We start from the raw sequence: 23,430 nt of genomic DNA on the forward strand, positions 1-23,430 counted from the left end.
TGTTAACGTCTGACACCACACAACTTACATTCAAGATCTATGGACAGCCAAAAACAACATAAATAGGTCAATTACTGTGAGTGGTAAAGAACACCCAGACCCACCATGGTTGTTTTCCCTGTTCATCCAAGTGTCTTAACCAGCATCCAATCATTTCAATGAAATTCACGTGGCCCTGACATTCGTATGCCTTCCCCCAACCCCCAGTGTCTGGAAAAAGACTTGGTGAAAACACTGGTCCAAGGGATGCAGTTTTGTCCCCCAAGTTGCTTCATAGACTGCCCCAGTCCAAAATAGCAAAAAAAAAAATCACTTTAAAAACAGCTGAAGAATCACTTTTTGTTTTGGAAAATAGTAGTTGTGCAGTCAGCATGGCACTAACCTCTGTTCCTATGCATCTGCTTCATGCATTACCCGGCACACTTAAAAGCAAATACATTACTCACATTGGGAAAAATAAGGCATTTACAGGACCTGCAACTTATATACCATCCTCCTTATGTCAAGGTACTCTTTAATTCCATTGATAAGGTGGCAAGAAGAATTTCTTCAAACTGCATCAATTCATAAGGTAAGTTTATTTCACTTGAACAAGTAATCTCAAAATCAATTTCATCCTGAAAGCAGAGTAGCCTCTTACTCTTCCAGGAGCTCCTAAGAGAAGTCCTTTTGTTTTAAGTCAAGACTGCACAGTGTTTCAGTTCTGCCAGGCAGTGTGAATGGATCAAACAAGCAATTGCGAGAAAATCCAAGGCCCACGTGCTACTTTCATCTCCCAAGGACAACACAGACAGACTACATCTAGGAAAATCCAATCTGTGAAGGACAGTTCATCAAAGATGCAAGAGCGGAAGTTTACAGGAATACAAAATAAAAAGAGACACAGGTAGAAGAAGACAAGTAATTCACACAGGGCATGGGCCCCTGATGTGAACGATTCAAGTAGTTTCAGACGCAACAAAGTGCTACATCACATTTTCACATAGAAAAAGGGATAGTGTAAAAAGTGGGGAAGACAAGACAAGACAGATTGGTAGTTGTGTTCGGTGCCAAACAATCTACTAGAAATTAAAGGCACCCGTATCATCTTGAATCTGGAAGGCATATCCATCAGGTGTAGATTCGGGAACAACGTTCTCATCTTCATCTTTCTCCTGCAAAGAAAGGAATGCTTTTTTATTTATTAAAAAAAACATAATGCTGAAATCATGCACTGACAACCAGTCAGGGCCAGTTACCGGTAATTTCAACCATATTAACAAGTGTTATAACAGCTTTTGCTTTAAAGAACATTATGCATGGAGTTCACCCATCTGTCTCAGAAATCTTTGCTACCCAAAAGCTTTTTTACTGTGCACCGTTTAAGAACCAATGAGAGCAACTGAGCAATGTTTGCCTGGGAGGAAGAGAGGGAGGAACCTATGTTAAACCCAGATAGGCAATGTCACATTATCTTTCTTGTGACTTAACTGCAGTCCTTACACAACAATTGCTGCCTTGCTAATTGAACTTACCTCTCCAGAAAAGTATTTCTCGATGAGAATTGCAGCAGCCTTGTAAACTTGCTCATTTTCATGGTGTTGCAGAGCTTCAATTTTGTCTACACCACCACATTCTTCAATCATTAAGCCAAGCTTTTCAGTCTCCCCTATCTTCTCAGCTGCCTATGGAAACAAAGTGATTGAAAGGTTGGTTAAATTAGCCTCATTTACACTTGGCAAAAGTACACCAGGAGACCATGCTATAGACCGTTCTAAGTTCAAACATTAGGCTACAAATATATTACACACTGTCTTATTGAAACTTGCTGCTTCTACAAAAGAAATGACCAGCAATAGCAATATATGAACTATGCAAGAGATCATAATATGTATTACAGACCTCTTTACCATTAGGAACTTATATCACAAGACACAATACAGGCTGTACCTCGAGTTACAAACATCCAACTTACAAATGACTCAGTTAAGAACAGGGAGGAGACAACAGGAGGTGAGAGAAATCTATTCCTCGGAAAGGAAATTGACTCCTGAAAGAGTGGGGGGAAAGTGTCTCCACTGAAGCTATATCGCCAATCCTTGTTTCCACAATAAGCCACATTTTTCAAGATCCAATTCTCACAGACAGAAATAAGATGAACTCTTCTGAACAGAAGCACAGGCAGCAAACACTATGAGGGTGTCAACCCTTCCCTATGCTATCATCAGCTATATACATATATATATATAGCTGGAGTTACACTGAAAAATGAACCTGTTCTGAATTACATACTCGTTCAATTTAAGAAAAACCTTGTTCATAACTTGGGGACTGCCTGGACGCAGGTCCAAGAGATAACTAACGTATGATGGCAAACGTTCCACACACCCGTTTGACTGACATCTTCTTGAGTAACAGAAGACCTTGTCCTCAACTGACCTCAACGGTCAAACTTGCCAGTTTTCTTTTGCACTGGGCTCTCTGCTCTATATCAACTGTAAAAAGCTGACTTCTCACCATCTTGGGATACTATTGGTTTGAAGCAGTTCATACTTAGTAGACAGATTTCATTCAGATGAAGTAACCTGAACCACACAGCAAATGGGGCCCAATCCTCAGTACTATTAAAGTGAAAATATGCATTGAAGTCCAATTTGGAAACGACACCTCAATTGCTGTTTCTTTTGCCAAACTTACCTGAAAGATGTTAGTAATGCCATCTAGAATCACTAGGATAGTTTTACTGTCTTTAACTGTCAGAAGATTCAACATTGGCTCGATTACTCCACACTGAACAAGGTGCACAATATGGGGAATTGCTCCACCGCTTGTGTAGTTGGTCACAGCCCATGCTGCTTCCTTTTGGGACTTGAAATCCCCCTGTTTTAAAAAAACATGTATATGATTATGGAGTAAGCATAAAATAGCCTGGAAGGAAGAAAATTTGGACACTTGGGTTGAAAGTAGAAAAATGTGAAAGTTTAAAATGATTTTAGAACTTTCTAAGAATTTTTGTTCAACCCTTTAAAGAGGTTTTCTAATAAAAACAGAACAAATATGCTTTATGTTGAAAGGAAAATAGTTCTAAATAATGACATTTCGAGGACATGACACTATGTAACAAAATTTGAAAAAAAATCTGTTCCTGTTTTGAAAGTGTTATTCCTGTTTAATTGTGTGGTACTTACTTTGAAAATAATTAGTGGCAGCTACAAAAACAATGTTGAATCAACTGAGATCCAATGAGATATTCATTGAAAAACTATAGCAAAATGTGTTGCAGGATGTCCCACAAAAACAATGTTTTTGCAGTTTAATGAACTTTTCCCATGTTCTGGTGATAGAACCAATTAGGAAATGACATTTATAACCCAGGGACAAAAATCATGTTACACAGTGTTACTGCTATGCCTAAAGAGAGCCTTAAGCCCTTCAAGAAAGCGGAAGAATAGCAAAAAATGGTCTCATCCTCTTTTTCTACTAGAAAGAAAGAGGGGAATCTCCCGGTAGAATGAAATATTAGATCCAATGCATTATACTTCATATGCTTGGGGAAGGTAACATTTATAAAAGCTACTGAATTGTGTATTCTTCAAGAAAAGATAAAACAGAGATTATATGTATTTTATAACTGCACTTTCTCAAAAACTGAAAAGATCACCTGTAACTTTAAAATATGTACTATACATTGACACTTACATACTGCAGCAGTGGTTCCCAACCTTTTTTTTTTAATCGGGGATGAATCTCTAATTTTAGAACCAAAATGGTTATGAATCAGATTTTGTGAATTTTAAATTTGCTTTGGTTATTTGGGGTGCTAGTGCAGAAAATTGCACTGGATAGACCACTGATACAGAACATAAGTCACCCAGTAATCGCCATCTACTCGCCCCCAGAAAACCATATTTAATAATCTAGAGCTGATGTGGTCTATCCAATACAATTTTCTGAATCAGCACCCCAAATAACCCCAGGAACAGGATTAAAAACGAAGACACCAAGAAAAAAATATTTTGGTTGGGCTGTGTCATTATCCGTGGATTTTAACGCTCGTGTTAAAAAAAAAAAAACAGAAGGGGAGGGAGCTGAGGTTGAAAAAAATACAAAAAGTGGAGCACGAGACCCAAGAAACTGTCCATAACAGCTTTAATAACAACATCACCAACTTTGAGGGAATAAAGAGGGTCTTATAAATGGCTGCTTTCCCATTACAACTGATGTGTGGCAATGGGAGCTAATAATAATACAGTAGTCTCTCACTAATCCAAGACTCTGGATTATCCAAGCCATTTTTGTAGTCAATGTTTTCAATATATCGTTATATTTTGGTGCTAAATTCATAAATACAGTAATTACAACATAACATTACTGTGTATTGAACTACTTTTTCTGTCAAATTTGTTGTATAACATGATGTTTTGGTGCTTAATTTGTAAAATCATAACCTAATTTGGTGTTTAGTAGGCTTTTCCTTAATCCCTCCTTATTATCCAAGATATTCGCCTATCCAAGCTTCTGCCGGCCCGTTTAGTTTGGATAAGTGAGACTTTACTGTAGTTACTTTGGGAGACCCTCCTTCTCTCTCTCTCTCTCTCTCTCCTCCAGGGGTGCCAGGGAAGCCATGAGAGGGCAAGGGCACTGGCACTGGCTTCCTTCCTTCCTTCCCTCCTCCAACAGTGCCAGGGAATCTGTGAGAGGAACAGCGCTAGCCTCCTTCCCTCCCTCCCCTTTCTCGCTCTCCTCCAATGGTAGCATGCGCACCCCCCCCCCTCCGCGGACCTTATTTTAGGTCTTGTGGCCCACCAGTGGGCTGCGTCCCAGAGGTTGGGAACCACTGTACTACAGGGACATAAACAAATCATCTAGTTCAGTGGTTCCCAATTTTTGGTCCTCCGGCTGTTTTGGACTTCAACTCCCAGAAGTCTCAGCAATCTTACCAGCTGTTAGGAGTTGTGAGAGCTGAAGTTCAAAACACCTAAAGGATCAAAAACTGGGAATCACTAATCTAGATGCAACATAAATATAGTGTATAATCGCAGCAGGTTTCCATCTAAATACAAATGACTACAATTTCACTGTAAGCCAAAGGCTGAAATTGCCTGTACATTCTCCTATCTCAGATGAATATATGAGCTTACAGAAATATGAACAGCATCTTGTTTTCTTTATTTTACAGATTCACTGGGTTTTACATCTAACATTCTTTCAGAGGCCAAAAAATGTTTTATTCACCTTATCCAAAATCCCAACTAGATATGGGACGAGTCCATAGTCCACAACCTTCTGGATCTGGTCCTGCCGACCAGCAGTGATGTTAGACATAGTCCATGCTGCTTCTTTTTGGATGTTGCCTTTGGGATGAGTAAGCAAGCTGGGGAAAACAGCAAGGGCTCCAGAATCGATTACAATCTGAGTTTGTTCATCGGTCCCTGTGACAATGTTTCCTATGGCTCTTAATGAAGGAGTCTGGGAGAAGAAATTAGGCTATTAAGCAAGTGTACATAATACTAAAAGATATTCATTCTGTTCGATATAATATATAGCAGAACACAATTTACCCTTTGTAGCGTTATCGTAGGGAATACATATGGAATTATCCATCCCAGGCAAATACGATATTATACTGCTCTATTAAAATAAAACATGCAGGCAGATCACTCTAGATGTCTTAGCTGCCTGATCATCTCTAAAGATGAAACCATACTTCCAGCTGACCAAGTTTCCTTCCCTATTACATCCACTGGAAGAGAAACATTAGAGCAAAGCAATGGAATCAAATCTCTTTCCAGCATAAGGAATGAGAAACACCTGAGCAGATTCTTGGCTCCCAGATCATCCTTCACTTTTCTAAGAAACCCATTATTATCATTAATTTGCAGCCCCTCAAGTCCTTCCCTTGTGGATCTCAGAAAACATGCTGTTGCTTTATATGTATTCAGACATTTTGGGGGTGGGGAGAGAACCCAGCTGCACATGCAGACACAGGATAGACTAATAAGGTAGGAAGTCTATACTTTTAATTAAACAGAATCACATTAAATCTCTATGGATAGTTAAAGGAACACTAGCAAAATGTAAGGCCCAAATCTATGCTTCTAGAAACCTGCTGCTTCAAGGAGGATAATTATCTACAATTATCTCTGTCTGAACAATTCAAGAGCTGGACCTAAAGTACTGCTCAACTCAACTGATCTGTGTCTGAAGGGCATCTTACCACTATTGGAATTTCTCCACATGCCAAGAGCTTCACTAGTTGTGGCACCACTCCAGTTTTCACCACCATTTCAATTCTGTCATTTGAGCCATCAGTCAAGTAAGAAATAGCCCAGCATGTATCTGCCAAAACCTCATGGTCATGGTGGTGCAGTAATCGGAAGAGAGTAGGAAGGATCTGCTGAACGGCTTCTATAGGCGGTGCAGGGTTCTTGTTACGGCAGAGGTTGGAAATAGTCCAGGTTACATTGCGCAAGTAGCCAAGCTGATAACAAACCGTGAAAGTTAATTAGTGATACTGTTAAAACATAACCCACTTCTAGCATCAAAATTGTTGCAACAATTGTCAGTAACTTACAGGTACAGATGAGAGATCAGGATCAGCAAGCAGAGCCAAAAGTGGGTCAAGTGCACCATATTTAATGACTAAGTCCCTGTAGCCACAGCCATCACCTGAAATTGAGGCAAGGCAATCAGATGTAGGGAAGTGTTCATTAAGCTGTTTGTTTTTCAGACAGGAAAGCCACCACAGGAGAGCACAGAGATAACATGTTACAGACATCAAATGAGGGACAGGGATACAAGAAGTTGACTAGATCCGCTTCCAACACAAGTCAACCGATTGGTATACCAAAAGTGTCTATTGGCACCCATCAGCCATGCCACACAGCTCTTATAATTAGATATAGCCACAAGGAAATTATTAATGCCAAGAGATGGCACAGCTTGTCAGTCCCAGAATTTCTCCATGCAATCCATCTAAGCCAGAGAGTGTCAATAACAACTTGCCAACTCCAGCTTTGAGAATATATGGAGTACTTTTGGCTAATATCCCCAGCCTTCACAGGACCCACAAAAGCATTCCCATCAGCTTAATTCTTGCAAAAGGATTCTTAGATTTGTTTGTCTAATAGGAGTCACACAGCGGTGAAATCTCTTAAAAATCCTTATATGATCATCTACTCTACACATTATCTGGAACATTTGCACAATTTTCATTCAATTACAGTGGAAGACTTTCACAGGATCATGTAATATCATTTATTTATTTGATTACCTTTCTTCAAATATGAGACCCAAGGCTGCTCATAATATAACATAGTGCATTCATATCTAAATATACTGTACTGAGACCCCAAAACTTGGTCCTGTAAGCAAGTTGAGGCAATTCTTCATACTCCTGATATTTTCCCAAGGACAGCTATATGCCAACCTACGTAATTCTACAGGAAAAATGTATATACAGTAGAGTCTCACTTATCCAACATAAACGGGCCAGCAGGACCTTGGATAAGTGAAAATGTTGGAAAATAAGGAAAGATCAAGGAAAATCCTATTAAACATCAAATGACGTTTTTATTTTACAAATTAAGCACCAAAACATGTTTTACAAAAAATCAACAGAAAAAGCAGTTCAATACATGATAAAGTTATGTAGTAGTTACTGTTTTTATGAATTTAGCACCAAAACATCACAATGTATTGAAAACATTGACTACAAAAACATTTTCTACTAACAAATTGACTACAAAGAAAGATAGAATTGCATAAAATGAACTTATAGTAACAACAGTCAGAAATTAAATCCGTAAAAAGTTCAGTCCTTGCTGCCTAGAGAAATAGCTGTGGACCTGGGCGGGAGACAGACTGCGTTGGATAATCCAGAATGTTGGATATGTGAGACTCTACTGTACTTCATTTGGTTTCTAATGAACTATTCTGTCACTTTGCATATACATTTCTTAAAAGAACAAACAGGAGTATTCTGCCATATATCAGTTCTACAAACATACCTGCAATATTTCCCAAGGCCCATACAGCTTGCTCACTGATGTGAATATGGGGAGAAGCAAGCAAACCAATAAAGGCCGGGATTGCTCCTTTTTCCACTACAGCTTTTGTTTGTTCTGATGTGCCAGAGGCAATGTTGGTCAGTGCCCAAGCGGATTCAAACTGAATAGGACTACAATCTGTTCTTTCCAAAAAGGACACTAACTTTGATATCACACCAGCTTTGATTATCTGGTCTATAGGGGGCTGTTTCTCCTTTGACAGTAGTTTCCTACAAGGAATAAGGGAAGTTAGTCCATTAACATCTGACAGACAAAATTCTTAGATTATAATATCCTGCTCAGTTTTAGTTAGCTCCAGTTTTATGATATGAATCCATTTTGAGCAGAAGCATGGCAATGAAGTGAAAGAGGTTTTTCAACTACATTGAATAATACACTCAACTATGATTTAGGATGCATCATATAACAGTTAAATATTTTTGGGTGAAAAAGTTTTCTTCAGCATTAAGAGATCTACAATAGAATTTTAGTATCCCATTCCATATGCTAGCCTGTACGAAACCCCAAATCATATTCAACATCTTGCTTATACGATATCCTCAGTCACCAGCTTGCCTTATGCACAATCTATGGAGCAGTATTAACTCGATATGCTTACCTAGCGGCCTGTGTAGCTTGCAGCTGCAATTCCTCATTACTGCTGTGGATACCTTTAACAATGTCTTCAACAGACCAGTGGACAACAACCTATAAAAGAATAATTTGTATTTACATTAAGCTTATTTGACAATTACTACAAATCTTCACCAATGCAATCCAGAAAGTACATATACATAATTAAAAATGGGACTGTAGCAGTAATAACACAGATAAAAAACAAATTAAAATACAACATGAAAACTATCCAATTAAAATATATGTAGACAAGCAGCACTGAAATATGTCTTGCAGCCAAGGATCCTTAGGCCCCTCGGAGTAAGAATGGCTTCAAATGCTTCTTAACATTGTATGCTTTCATATCATTTCTGATCCCTATCACCAGATTTACCTGGCAAGATTTGTTTGGAGAGGTTTTTAACCTTTGTCTTCCTCTGAGGCTGAAAGAGTGTGACTTGCCCAAGGTCACTCAAAGGGTTTCCATAGCCGAGCAGGGAGTCAAATCCTTGAGTCTAAAGGCATAGTCCAGCACTCAAACGACTACAATACTCTGGCTTTCATTTTCTCAAATATCCTCCCCAAATATGGAATTAATAAATGCTACTAATTATGCACACACCTTAAGTACATAAACCCTTAACATTAAAGTCATTTGTATAATATATTTGAATGTCACTATTAAAATCACCTGATAAATGAGGCAAGACTTCGTCTGTGGTGACATCCAGTTTATGAAATGCCTTCCCCAAAGACAGCACCTGCACTATAGTCTGTTGACTACCTTTTTGTTCTCCCAGGTATTTCAAGAATTCATTTCCGTGCTTTTAGATTTTGCACTTTACACCTGCTAGGTTTTTTAATCTTCCGTTTTTGTTCTACACTGCATTTTATTTTTATTAATTGTATCTATTTTCAAAGTGTTATACGTTTTGAATTTACCGAAGTATTGCTCAGAGAACTCCAATTATCATCTATAATAAAAATAAATAAATGACTCAGCCAGCAGCCTAACTGTTAAATAGATTCTTAAATGACACAAAGGGAGCTAGAAAATCTCTGAACACTTCTGAGGAAGGGCTTACTTGATTGCTTCGGTTTTCTTGTAAAGGTGAAGTGGCATCATCAGGAAATGTACCAACATTTCTTCGTTTAAGCATCTGATCATCTTTTCTGGCTTTCCTCAGTTCCACACTTACTTCCACTCGCCGCCGCCTCATTTCCTGATGGAAATACAGTATTTTAGAACCACACTGCATCTTTAAATCACAAACAAGAGCTGTAATTGAAGATAGCTGTAAAATTACTCACACTGGAATCCTTTCCTTTATTCTTGAATCTGTTTAGGCGAACAGCTGTTCCTCCAGCATTCTCATTGGAAGACATTTTGATCCTGATGTACAGAAGTTATTTTTAATTCTGAAAACAAATTTCCATTTTAGATGTAAAATTTACAACAGAGGTCCTCAAACATTTTAAGGTAAGGGCTCATTCACGGTCCCTTACACTGTTGGGACAGATTATAGTCTGAAAAAAAATTGAACATATCCCTATGCACACAGTACATATCTTATTCGTCATGCCAAAAAAACAATGAAAGAACAATACAGTATTTAAAATTAAGAACCATTTTTTACCAGAAAGTGTGGGCCTACTTTTGGCTGATGAGAGGCAAGTTAATTAGGATTATTGTTATTGTGTGCCTTTAAGCTGTTCCAGATTTATGGTGACCCTAAGTCTAAAAGATTAGGGCGGGGGCTGAGTAAATGACCTGGGAGGGCAGCATCCTGCCCATGGGCCTTAAGTTTGGGAGCTCCTGATTTAGACCATACAGAACAAGAATCTGAGCTGCTTCAAATTGGCATCAAAAGCCAAACCCCACAAGAGATAATAAATGTCATAATTTTTGGCCTTTAAAATGGTTAACAGTTTGTAATGCTGTGATATTTTAATAGTATTATTGCTTCTTGGGTAGGTGGGTGGTTGTATTTGATTCGTTATACTCTGTTCTGGCGACTCTTGTAAAAATTGCCATGTAAGAATCAGGAAGGCGGAAGAAGGCTGAACCAAAAAAATTTAAGAAATGTAAAATTTTAAACTCAGAAGCCAAATTCAATCCTTTTAAAAATGTCTCTGGGATTATAACCAAGAGAATTCTTGCAAACCCTAAAAATCCATCAGTCTGATAAAACCTCAGGGAATCATTTTGTTAATTTTGTTTCATAAAGGTATCCAAATAATAATCTTACCTTTGGATGGGCTGACTCACAAAACCCATCACAACTTCAGGGAGCAGTCCAAAAAAAGCATTCAACCAAATGTGATCACAGCAAATTCCAGGAGAGGCCTTAATTAACTCAGTGAGATTACAGGAGACGATGAACCAGTAGGGACTCACTTGACTGAGAGTAGGGAATCACTCCAATGGGAGTGCAATTGAATGAGCCATGTGACAGAGCCCGGCTCTCATATACAGGCTGGTCATTTCTTATCCAAAATGCTTCGGTTAGGGAATACATTAAAGAGGAGTTATGTATATAACATGTTATCTTGGATATGGGACCCAAATCTAAACATGACATCTGATGCTTCAAATATATACCAATAGCCTGACGGTAATTTTATACATGGTATTTTAAATAATTTTGTGCATGAAACAAAGCCAATGAACAAACAGGAAGCAAATACATCACTCTTAATGAGTATTTAGTGCAGTTTCTAACCAGGATTGAACAGGTAGTGGTTCTGCTATGCAGAGGATTCCATGGGAAATCCTGGAGTCCATTTGAAGCCTGGTGATGAAACAAACTACAGAGCCCTGATGCACATTAAAGGCTTTCTTTTTATCTCTGGTCACCACAGTTTGAAGCTAGCTCTGAACTGAATTTAAATGGTCAGTATAGATGGGATCCATGGGGACAATTGGGGATTTTGGAGTAATTCAGACATCCAAGGGCCCTTCCACACAGCCATGTAACCCAGACTATCAAGGCAGAAAGTCCCACAATATCTGCTTTGGACTGGGTTATCTGAGTCCACAATGCTATATATTGCAGTTCAAAGCCTCCTGATAGGGGATAATCAACTTGCTCTCTCTCTGCATCCCTTTTGCCCACAAGTGAGAGCTTTAAAGCACCAAACTTCTTCACAACCTGTTCTCTCCGTCTGTTTTAAGTGCTAAGCTTAGAAGGGGAACAATTCCTAGGCACAAAGGCACTGGGATTGGGTAGGAAACAGCTAGGGCTCCTGAGGCTGCATTTTCACTGTAGAATCAGTGCAGTTGTACCACATTTTAACTCTATGAGATCCTGGAAGCTGTAGTTTGTACAGTTTGTACAAACTGTGTGACCACAGAGAAAAAACGAATAATAATTTCCAGCCCTGCCATTTGAAATGAACGCTTTTCCTTCAATAATGTGCTTTGTTTTAATGTCTTTTGGGTGATGAGCTCAAGAAGGCAAACCAGGACAAATCCACCACCCTACCCGCAGTAATCTCACAAATGTCTACGCTGTTTTTATATTGTGTAGTCGACAGCTTTCATGGCCGGAAGCACTGGGAATCGCAGGGGGACCCCATTGCAACATTCACACTTGCTTCAGGCAGACGAGAGTTCTTTCTCCCACCCTGGACCTTCCACAGGTATGTAAATCACAGTAGCCTAGTTTCCAACAGACCTCACACCTCTGAGGATGCTTGCCATAGATGTGGGCGAAACGTCAGGGGAGAGTGCTTCTAAAACATGGCCATACAGCCCGGAAAACTCACAGCAACCCACTGTTTTCATATTGCGGCGATAGGGAAACGTACAGAGGAAGCTAGGAGGGAGGTGAACCAGCTGGTGGAGATGGAGCTAATCTGAGAGGGCTTTTGGGCCTAGAAAAAGGCAAATTCCTCTCAAGACAGCCTATGTTTAAAGAGAACACCGTGCGTATGACCTTCAACTATGATTTTGACCGTTTCTCCCCTTCCCCTAAGAATTAATTAGCCTCCCCGCGTGGAAATAATTGCCCTTAATTAAAAGAGGGAAGCGAAGAATGCGTCTTTCTGACCCACCTGGTAGCAGCAGCGCCTCCTTCCCGCCTCAGAGTCCCCTTCGACACGTTGCGGCTCCGGAGGAAGAAGACCAAGGAGCAGCAGCTCGGCCCCGATTTAAATTTCCAGCGCCTTCGCTCTCTCATTGGTCAGTTCGAGTCAAAGCAAAACCGCCATTGGCCAGTTTGAAAAGACGGAAGGGAAACGCCTCTCCGCCCTTCCTCCTCGCGCTGCTGTGGGAGGCGGGGCGTTGCTCGAGGCCTCGCTTAACGTCTATCACGTCGACCGCTTTCAAGACTCCATTTCCCAGAAAGCAACGCGGATATTAGTACGAGATTCATGCTGCATGTCAGACTGTTTAACTCAGGGGTCCCCAAACTAAGGCCCGGGGGCCGGATGCGGCCCTCCAAGGTCCTTTACCTGGCCCCCGCCCTCATTTATAATATAATATTTTTATATCAGTTTTAATAATATAATATATTATATATACATATGATATTGATAATATTATCATGTTATACAATGTAATACTAATAATAATACCATATAATAATATTAATTACATGTTATATATTACATATAATATTACAGTATAGTGGTATAGTTCAATATAGTAATATATAATGCTAATATTGTGCTATGCTAATAATATAATATATTGTATGTACATATAGCTGCTCTGAGTTCCCTTCGGGGTGAGAAGGGTGGGATATAAATGTAGTAAATAAATGTAGTAAATGAATAAATAAATAATTTTAGACTTAGGCTCGCCCACTTGACTTGAAGGCACACAACAACAACAGCAACAACAATCCTAATTAACATGACTATCTCATTGGCCTGATAGGTTTATGTTGGTTAAAATTGTTTTCATTTTAAAATATTTTATTGTTCTTTCATTGTTGTTGTTGTTTTGCACCACAAATAAGACATGTGCAGTGTGCATAGGAATTTGTTCGTATTTCTTTTTCAAATGATAATTTGGCCCCTCAACAGTCTGAAGGATTGTGGACCGGCCCCCTGCTTAAAAAGTTTGAGGACCCCTGGTTTAACTGCTACGGTTCAATGTTAGGGAACCATGGGAGTTGTAGTTTTACACGCTCTTTAACCTTCTGTGCCAACGCATGCTGCTGGCTCACTAAACTGCAATGCCCAAATGCTCTCGGGAATTTCAGGCATGAAACAATCATGGCCAGCTAACACCTCCCAGGCAACTGGAGCCTCCGATGGCCAAGGGGATTAAAGCCTTGTGACTTGAAGGTTGGGTTGCTGACCTAAAGATTGCCAGGTTCGAATCCCACCCGGGGAGAGTGTGGATGAGCTCCCTCTAACAGCTCCAGCTCCATGTGAGGACATGAGAGAAGCCTCCCACAAGGATGCTAAAACATCAAAACATCCGGGCGTCCCCTGAGGAACGTCCTTGCAGACGGCCAATTCTCTCCAGAAGCAACTCCGGTTGCTCCTGACACGAAAAAAACAAAACCCTCCCTGGCTTTGGACAGACAGGCTTTGGAGCTGCAAGGCTATTCAATACTAATTAAGATGATTAATTACAACATCCACACTGGCCTCCAACAGACAAGAGTAACTCTGGACCTTCCAGATATATAAAGCCCACTTGCCTAGTTTCCCAACAGACCTCACAATCTCTGAGGATGTCTGCTATAGATGTGGGCGGAACGTCAGGAAAGGATGCTTCTGGAACCTGGCCATACAGTTCAGAAAACTCACAGCAATCAAGATTTCGGCCATGAAAGCCTTCGGCAAACACATCGTTCTCTGGCCCTTCCACGCAGCCCTATATTTTAGAATATCAAGGCAGACAATCCCACAATATCTGTTTTGAACTGGTTATCAGTTGCCATATAATCCAAAGCAGATAATGTGAGATTTTATTCAGCTGTGTAAATGTGTCCTGAGTGTAGCTTGACAGAGGAAACCCAAGCCTTATTTTAAAAATACTATAACTCAATAGCATTGAGTCAAGGCAGAAAGCGGTTCCAAATCGCATTAATTCGACAGTGTAGATGTAGCTTATGGCAATAGCAAAGTTAGCTAACAGCCATCCAGAGAAAGCACGTTTATGCCATTCCTGGTTGATCTCAGGCTTGCAAACGCTTCCAGGCATGGACGCGCAAAGCATACGCGTATCTCCCATTCACACGTTACAGAGAATGCGCGCTCAAAGCGGGAAACGCCCTCCTCGCCCTCCGGCGTTCTATATGCAAATTAGGTCGGTGGGCGGGGCTAGCACGTCGATAAGAGGACGTTCGCTCCGAATGAACAGGACGCTGCGGGGCGTGGCTTATTTTGAGAGAGGGGGCTGAAGGCCTGAATTACAGGCAGGAAGTAGGCGTGGCCATGTATATCCGGGCGGGGCCCTTAGAGTGCGGCGCTCAGCCGTTTTTGCCGGGTGACCCAGTGGCCTAATGGATAAGGCATCAGCCTCCGGAGCTGGGGATTGTGGGTTCGAGTCCCATCTGGGTCGTGCCTTTGTTGTTTTGCAGGGAGGCCCAAATTCGCGGAGCGCCTCCCTCATTTTGATAGCAGACCTCTGAGTCCTCCTTCGAGTGGATCCGGCTGGAACGGATCAGGTTTTGAATTAACTATGCAGATCTTGCCTAACTCTTCCCTTCTCCATGCCATGCATCAAAGGCTCCAAATGATGCCAGGGCCCTTCATATCTATACGAAAATAGTGGGCAATTCAGAATAAAATGGCTAGCAGCGGGGAAATAGGAGCATTTTTACTCTGTAGAATGAATGCCAGGGCTCAATGCTATGGGATACTGGGAGTTATAGTTTTACAAGGTCTTTAGCCTTCTCTGCCAAATAGTACTAGACCTTAAAGGTAAAGGTTTCCCCCTGACATTAAGTCTAATTGTGTCCAGCTCTGGGGGTTGGTGCTCATCTCCATTTCTAAGCTGAAGAGCCGGTGTTGTCTGTAGACACCTCCAAGGTCATGTGGCCATCATGACTGCATGGAGCGCTGTTACCTTCCCGCAGAAGCTGTACCTTTTGATCTACTCACATTTGCATGTTTTCGAACTGCTAGGTTGGCAGAAGCTGGGACTAATAGCCAGAGCTCACCCTGCTCCCCAGATTAAAACTGCGGATCTTTTAGTCAGCAAGTTTAATCCGCTGCGCCACTACGGGCTCCTAGTATTAGGCCTTACCAAACTACACATTTATTTATTTATTTATTACAATATTTATATCCTGCCCTTCTCACCCAACAGGGGACTCAGGGCGGCTTACAATAAAACGCATATATAAAAATTATACAGTGCAATATAAATCAGTTTAAAATTACATCAGTATTCATAAAACACATTATAAATACAAGTAGGCGTGTTCAGTTCAAAAAACTGGTTCTGTCAATTGAGTTCCAGCGTACATGATAATAATTAACGCTGCCAATTATTATTCAAAAGCCTGGTCCCATAACCAAGTTTTAACCTTCTTACGGAAGGATAGGGAGGGAGGGAGCCTGCCTGACTTCAAATCCCATGGTTCCATAGCACTGAGCCAGCCAAAGTGGTATCAAAATTGCATTCATTTCTAGTGTAGATGCACTCTTAATATTCTTCCTATTCCTATGTTTTGGGATGCATCTACACTGTTGAATGAACTCAGTTTGGCACCATCTTAATTACCAAGGCTCAATGCTATGAGATCCTGGGAGTGGGAGCTTGGTGAGCCACCAACAATGTTAAAGTGGGATTAAACTGTATTATTTCTGCTATGTGGACGCACCCAAAAAGGCTCTCTGCAGCAGTTTATAATTTGCTTTCTTACTACACCTACCACTATTGCCACACCAAAGTTAATTAGGGAATTCTGTGCTTCAAAACAGCCTTGGCTGCTCTTTAAAATAGGGAAAACAGAACTGCACCCGCAAACTGTTCCAGTAAATCACTGGTCCATCTGTTCAGTCAAAGCAAGAAGCAAAGCTTTTGAAATGAGAGAGGACATTTTGCAAAATGCTGGAGACTAGTGTTCAAAAACTGTGATGAGGAATAGATTTTGAGCATAGTTTCAATCCAACTTGTGGCTGCTACGGCTTGATAGCAACATTATGCAGACTTACGCAATGAATCAGTGAATATCATTAATTAAGTATAGTCCAGCTCTAGGGAAAGGTGCTCATCTCCATTTCTAATCCAAAGAGCTGACATCTGCAGACACCTCCTAGGTCATGTGGCCGGCATGTCTGTGTGGAGCACCGTTACCTTCCCGCAGAAGCAGTACCTATTGACCATCTCATGTTTTTGAACTGCTAGGTTGGCAGAAGCTGGGGCTAATAGCGGGAGCTCCCCGGATTCGAACTGCCGACCTTTTGGTCACAAGTTCAGCAGCTCAGCGGTTTAACCCGCTGCGCCACCGGCGGCTCCACACCATGTAATACTCAGTGTCTAAAGTCTTTATTAATATGTCAAGCAATACAAATTAACACATATCACAGTCATATGTGTATGTTGATACATATGGCAACCTTAGGACTTTTCTAGATCAGGTGGTTTCATCAGTTGTCCTTCTTCTGAAATATAGCACCTGCTATCTATTGGTGGCCTTCCATCCAAGTACAAACCTAGGATGACCCTGCTTAGCTTCTAAGATCAGACAGGATATGATACCTTTGGGATATTTAGATCACTGCATATAATGAAATCATGCCAAAGGTATATAATTTAATAAAAAGGAGGTGGGTATATTTTTATTTACAGTATTGGGCTCCCTGGAGCCACAGTGGGTTAAACCGCTGAGCTGCTGAACTTGCTGACTGAAAGGTTGGCAGTTTGAATCCGGGAAGGGGGGGGGTGAGCTCCCAATGTTAGTCCTAGCTTCTGCCAACCTAGTAGTTCGAAAACATGCAAATGTGAATAGATCAATAGGTACCACTCCGGCGGGAAGGTAACAGTGCTCCATGCACATGACCTTGGAGGTGTCTACAGACAACGCCGGCTCTTTGACTTAGAAATGGAGATGAGCACCAACCTACAGAGTCAGATTCGACTAGACTTAATGTTAGGGGAAACCTTTTATTTACAGTATTTATATTCCACCATTCTCACCCTGAAGTGGACTCAGGGCGGATCGCAGAACATACATATGCGGCAAACATTCAATGCGGTTTATACACTGAAAAGACAGACAACTGTACATAGATAGAGGTATATATAGGCTTTTCCCATCTTTGGCATCTTGGAGGCTTGTGCCCAGTTCTGGCCACGGGGGCATGCTGTCGCTCCATCTCCCTGCCGAAGAGCTTTGGTCGTAATTTCCTCCTTTTTTGATTGCCAGCATTTTTTCTGGGTGCCGTCCCCTCTCGAGTACCCAAGCTAAACCATCTCCTTGGTTTACTGAGGAGCTGGCAGCGATGAAGCGAAAGAAGAGGGGACTAGAGGACGTGTGGAGTTCAGAGCTGAACGGGTCAAACTGAACACGGCTAAGCTCCTATCTCAGGTCTTAGCCCACGGCAATAGATACTGCTAAGAATGCTTTCTTTGCAGCTAATATTGCGTCCGCAAAGAACCGTCCAGCGGAGCTGTTTCGAGTTGTCAGAGGTTTGTTATATCCCGCCCTTGTGGATGGGATCCCTGACAACTCTGCAGCCTGCTGCTTCGATCCGCTCTAGCTTTGACACCATATTAACGGCAATCTCCGGGGATGTAACACGAGCACCTGCTTGTTCCACTTTGATGGATTCTTTTCAATCTGTTCAACTCGAGGACGTGGACAAGGTACTTGGAGAGGTGAGGGCTACCACATGCATCCTAGACCCCTGCCCATCCTGGCTGGTGAGAGAAGCCAGAGGGGGATTGGCCGAGTGGGTGAAGGTGGTGGTGAATGCCTCCCTTTGGGAAGGCATATTTCCAGCGAGCCTCAAACTGTGATCAAACCACTGTTGAAGAAGCCATCACTGGACCCCACTCAATTGGAGAACTTTCAGCCGATTTCCAATCTCCCCCTTTTGGGCAAGGTCGTGGAACGTGTGGTGGCCGCACAACTCCAGGCATTCTTGGATGACACTGACTTTCTGGATCCGGCATAGTCTGGCTTCAGGCCGGGACATGGTACCGAGACAGCCTTGGTCGCCTTAGTCGATGATCTACGCCGGGAACTGGACAGGGGGAGTGTGTCCCTGCTGGCTCTCAGGGGCCTTTGATACCGTCGATCACGGTATCCTTCTGGGGCGCCTCACTGGGATGGGGCTCGGAGGCACTGTTTTGCAGTGGCTCCAGTCCTTCCTGGAGGGTCCTTCCCAGATGGTGTCACTGGGGGACTCCTGCTCGTCCCCACAACCATTGTCTTATGGGGTCCCGCAGGGGTCAGTACTGTCCCCCATGTTGTTCAACATCTACATGAAGCTGCTGGGAGAGATAATCTGGAGTTTCTGGGTGCGGTGTCATCTGTACGCAGATGATGTCCAGCTCTGTCACTCCTTCCCACCTGTCACTAAGGAGGCTGTTCAGGTCCTGGACCGGTGTCTGGCAACTGTGTTGGACTGGATGAGGGAGAACAGATTGAAATTGAATCCAGACAAGACAGAGGTCCTCCTGGTCAGTCGCAAGGCTGAACAGGGAATAGGGTTACAGCCTGTGTTGGACAGGGTCGCATTTCCCCTGAAGACGCAGGTTCGCAGACTGGGGGTTCTCCTGGACTCATCGCTGAGCCTGGAGCCCCAGGTCTCTGCGGTGGCCAGGGGAGCATTTGCACAACTAAGACTTGTACGCCAGCTGCGCCCGTTCTTTGGGAGGTCTAACTTGGCCACGGTGGTCCACACCCTGGTTACATCCCGTTTGTACTACTGCAACGCCCTCTACGTGGGGTTGCCTTTGAAGACTGCCTGGAAGCTCCAACTAGTACAACGGGCGGCAGCCAGATTAATAACTGGGGCGACTTTCAGGGAACGCACCACCCCTTGTTAAGCCAGCTCCACTGGCTGCCAATATGCTACCGAGCCCAATTTGAAGTGCTGGTTTTGACCTACAAAGCCCTAAACGGTTCCGGCCCAATCTATTTGTCCGAATGTATCTCGTCCTATGAGCCAGCAAGATCCCTGAGATCATCTGGAGAGGCCCTGTTCTCGGTCCCACCTGCCTCGGAGGCGCGGCTGGTGGGAACGAGGGACAGGGCCTTCTCGGTGGTGGCTCCCCGGCTGTGGAACACCCTCCCAAGAGAGATGCGTCAAATCCCAACCCTGTTGGGCCTCAGAAAAGCCCTAAAAACATGGCTGTGTGCCCAGGCTTTTAATCAATAAATGGCGAACATGACACGGACTGAACTATGGACAAAGCATGAGGAAGAACGGATCTGATTTTATGTTAGAAATTTATATTTTTAATTCATAATGTATTTTAATAGTTTTAACTGTTTTATGTGCTGTTTTATATTGGTTTGTATGGACATCTAATTGCTGCCACTGTTATAAGCCGCCCTGAGTCCCTTCGGGTGAGAAGGGCGGGATATAAATGTGAGAAATAAATAAATAATAAATAAAATACTTCCCCACTTTTAAGCAGTACCTATTAATCTACTACCTAGCATTTGAAGCGCTAGGTCGGTGGAAGCTGGATTAAAAGTCAGGAGCTTACTCTGACCCAGGCTTTGAACTACCAGTCTTTTGACTGGCAAGATTTAAACTGCTTTTTCTGTCGATTTGTTGTAAAACATGTTTTGGTGCTTAGTTTGTAAAATCATATAACGTAATTTGATGTTTAATAGGCTTTTCCTTAATCCCTCCTTATTATCCAACATTTTCGCTTATCCAATGTTCTGCCGGCCTGTTTATGTTGGATAAGCGAGACTCTACTGTACAACTAAAATCGCCTTGATTCCAACAAAGTAAAAAAAAATCAAAACATTACATTAAAATGTGTCAACATATAACATTGGAAAGGAGGCACATCTCAATTTAAAATGCCTTTTTACAGCTGTTACAGAGCAACAGATAAAATTATACATTTATACCAATTATACAATATAATATTAATTATATATTAAATGTAATATTACTAAAAGTATTACCATATAATGATATAGTACAATATAGTAATTTAATGCTATATTAATGCTATATTGTACATATATTGTACGTTCATCGTGTAGGCTGTTAGGAATTGTGGGAGTTGAAGTCCAAACAAATTTGCCCAGACCTGTAGTACATGCACCTTTTGTTTTCTCCTTAGCGACAGCTTGATTGACATAATCGCAATCTCAGTTATTTCAATTGAAATAGGTGGGACAAATACTTGTAGCAGCCTGAGTAAATAAGGCTGTTTTTTGCGTGACATATTGGTTACAATCTGATAGTAGCCAGCATATTTTCATGTAAGTGGTCTCACCCTCTAAGGAAGCCAAAATCTGTCACAAGAATCTCTTCCTGGAGTTTTCGATATAACTGGCAATGCTTCAAAATTCCATATATACTTAGTCATCTCAAAAGGTCCCTTTCCAAGCTAAAGCTGCCAGTGATTAAAATGAAATACAGCAATATAAAAGAGTGACCCTTACTAATGAGGGGATAGAGTGGATCCACACTGTAGAATTAATGGAGTTTAACTGCCATGGCTCAATAATGTGTAAATTATTGGAGTTGTGGTTTCAAAAGGTCACTAGCCTTTTATTCCAAAGAGTGCTGATGTTTCACCAAACTACAGGTCCGAGAAATCCATAACATAAAGCCCTGAAAACATGGCTATGTGCCCAGGCTTTCGGAGATTAAATGATAAAGACGACCCGGACTGATTTACGGCTACAGCATGAGGATTTTGGAGGAATGGATTTTAATCATATGTTTTATATCTTTATATTGTTTTAATTGTTTTATTGGATTTTTATTGCTGTTTTAATTATGTGTAGGCATCGAATTGTTGCCAATTTTGTACGCCGCCCTGAGTCCCTTCGGGTGAGAAGGGCGGGATATAAATGTTGGAAATAAATAAATAAATAAATAAAGCCATGGCAATTAAAGTGGTATCAAACTGCATTAATTCTATGGTGTAGACATACACATAGTATTCCAGACAATTTCAACCAAAGCTGTCTTAACATAAGAGCTGTTTTATGTGTTGCTGCTGCTGCTATTATAGTCATGTATATCCCAACTTTCCCAGTTTGGGACTTCTCGTGACATATAAAGGGAAATACAGTAGAGTCTCGCTTATCCAACATAAATGGGCCAGGAAAACATTGGATAAGTGAAAATGTTGGATAATAAAGAGAGATTAAGGAAAAGCCTATTAAAAGTCAAATTACGTTATGATTTTACAAATTGAGCACCAAAACACCATGCTTTACAACAAATCAAGCAGTTCAATACACGATAACGTTATGTAGTAATTACTATATTTACAAATTTAGCAGCAAAACATCACAATGTATAGAAAACATTGACTACAAAAACATTGATTACTAAAAGGCAGACTGCATTGGATAATACAGAATGTTGGATAAGCAAAGGTTGGATAAGCAAACCTTCACTGTATAGCTAAATGCTGACAGCATGTAAAGTACAATTAAACAATAAATACTTGAAAACCAGTTGTAAGAAGGAAGGAAGGATGCAAGAAAGATAGGAAGGAAGTAGTAAGGTAAAGGTAAATGTTTTCCCTTGACATTAAGTCTGGTCGTGTCTGACTCTGGAGATTGGTGCTCATCTCCATTTCTAAACCAAAGAGCCAGCGTTGTCCATAGAGACCTCCAAGGTCATGTGGCTGGCATGACTGCATGGAGCGCCATTAACCTCCCGCTGGAGTGGTACCTATTGATCTACTCACATTTGCATGTTTCTGAACTACTAGGTTGGCAGAAGGTGAGGCTAACAGCAGGAGCTCACCCTGTTCCCAGATTCGAACTTGCGAACTTGCGGTCAGCAAGTTCAGCAGCTCAGTGGTTTAATCCACTATGCCACCGGGGGCTCCATACACTAACTTAAGGTTGTCCTTATTTGTCTTTATTTGCTTTTAGTTACTGTATTGCGATATTGAGTCAATATAGTTTACGGTGAACCCCATAAACTCTTAGCAGCAAGAGCATATAGGAACAGCTAACTGAGGCCCCCTTCCACACAGCTATATAAAATCCACATTGAACTCAGATCAAAAGTAGATATTGTGGATTATCTGCCTTGATATTCTGGGTTATATGGCTGTGTGGTAGGGCCCAGAACAATGAGTGCACCAAGGTTTCAGCATAGTAGTACAGTAGAGTCTCACTTATCCAAGCCTCGCTTATCCAAGCCTCTGGATTATCCAAGCCATTTTTGTAGTCAATGTTTTCAGTATATAGTGATATTTTGGTGCTAAATTCGTAAATACAGTAATTACAACATAACATTACTGCATACTGAACTACTTTTTCTGTCAAATTTGTTCTATAACATGATGTTTTGGTGCTTAATTTGTAAAATCATAACCTAATTTGATGTTTAATAGGCTTTTCCTTAATCCCTCCTTATTATCCAAGATATTCACTTATCCAAGCTTCTGCCGGCCCGTTTAGCTTGGATAAGTCAGACTCTACTGTACTAACTTTCAGGAGCCTGGCTAACATGGATGGCCCTGGAGGATCTGTTCCAGCTCTATAAGGGATCCTCAACAAACAGGTAGAAAGGAAACAATATAGTAAGCCTGTGCTCTCCTCACTTTCAACACCTGCAGTAGTTTTATGAGGAAAGACATTCTCCCTGCACCTTTCCAGCCTAACTGCAGGTGCATCTATTACAAGGTAGAATTAACAGCAATTACAAT

The 23,430-nt window shown here is 41.4% G+C and overlaps 1 protein-coding gene and 1 non-coding gene across 3 annotated transcripts; one reads left to right on the top strand and one right to left on the bottom strand.

Annotated features, from left to right (window-relative positions):
* Positions 1-559: 559 nt before the first annotated feature.
* kpna2 (karyopherin subunit alpha 2) lies at positions 560-12,826 on the bottom strand. Of its 2 annotated transcripts, none has more exons than XM_003224440.3 (11): positions 12,699-12,826; positions 9,954-10,061; positions 9,728-9,865; positions 8,647-8,735; positions 7,989-8,257; positions 6,554-6,648; positions 6,197-6,460; positions 5,215-5,448; positions 2,677-2,859; positions 1,515-1,664; positions 560-1,154 (listed from the first exon to the last, which is right to left on the bottom strand). In XM_003224440.3, exons 2-11 carry the CDS (start codon positions 10,026-10,028, stop codon positions 1,062-1,064), a joined length of 1,590 nt encoding a protein of 529 aa, XP_003224488.1. In that variant the 5' UTR covers positions 10,029-10,061; positions 12,699-12,826; the 3' UTR covers positions 560-1,061. The 2 variants fall into 2 exon arrangements, with proteins under 2 accessions (XP_003224488.1, XP_008114587.2); XM_008116380.3 differs by having other exon boundaries at positions 9,954-10,035; positions 12,699-12,803.
* A 2,266-nt stretch (positions 12,827-15,092) lies between these two features.
* On the top strand, positions 15,093-15,165 carry trnar-ccg (transfer RNA arginine (anticodon CCG)). The gene has a single exon. It is a non-coding gene; the product is annotated as a tRNA-Arg (tRNA).
* Positions 15,166-23,430: the final 8,265 nt, after the last annotated feature.

This window comes from Anolis carolinensis, chromosome 2 (genome assembly GCF_035594765.1).
Source record: "Anolis carolinensis isolate JA03-04 chromosome 2, rAnoCar3.1.pri, whole genome shotgun sequence".
Classification (NCBI taxonomy): domain Eukaryota; kingdom Metazoa; phylum Chordata; class Lepidosauria; order Squamata; family Dactyloidae; genus Anolis; species Anolis carolinensis.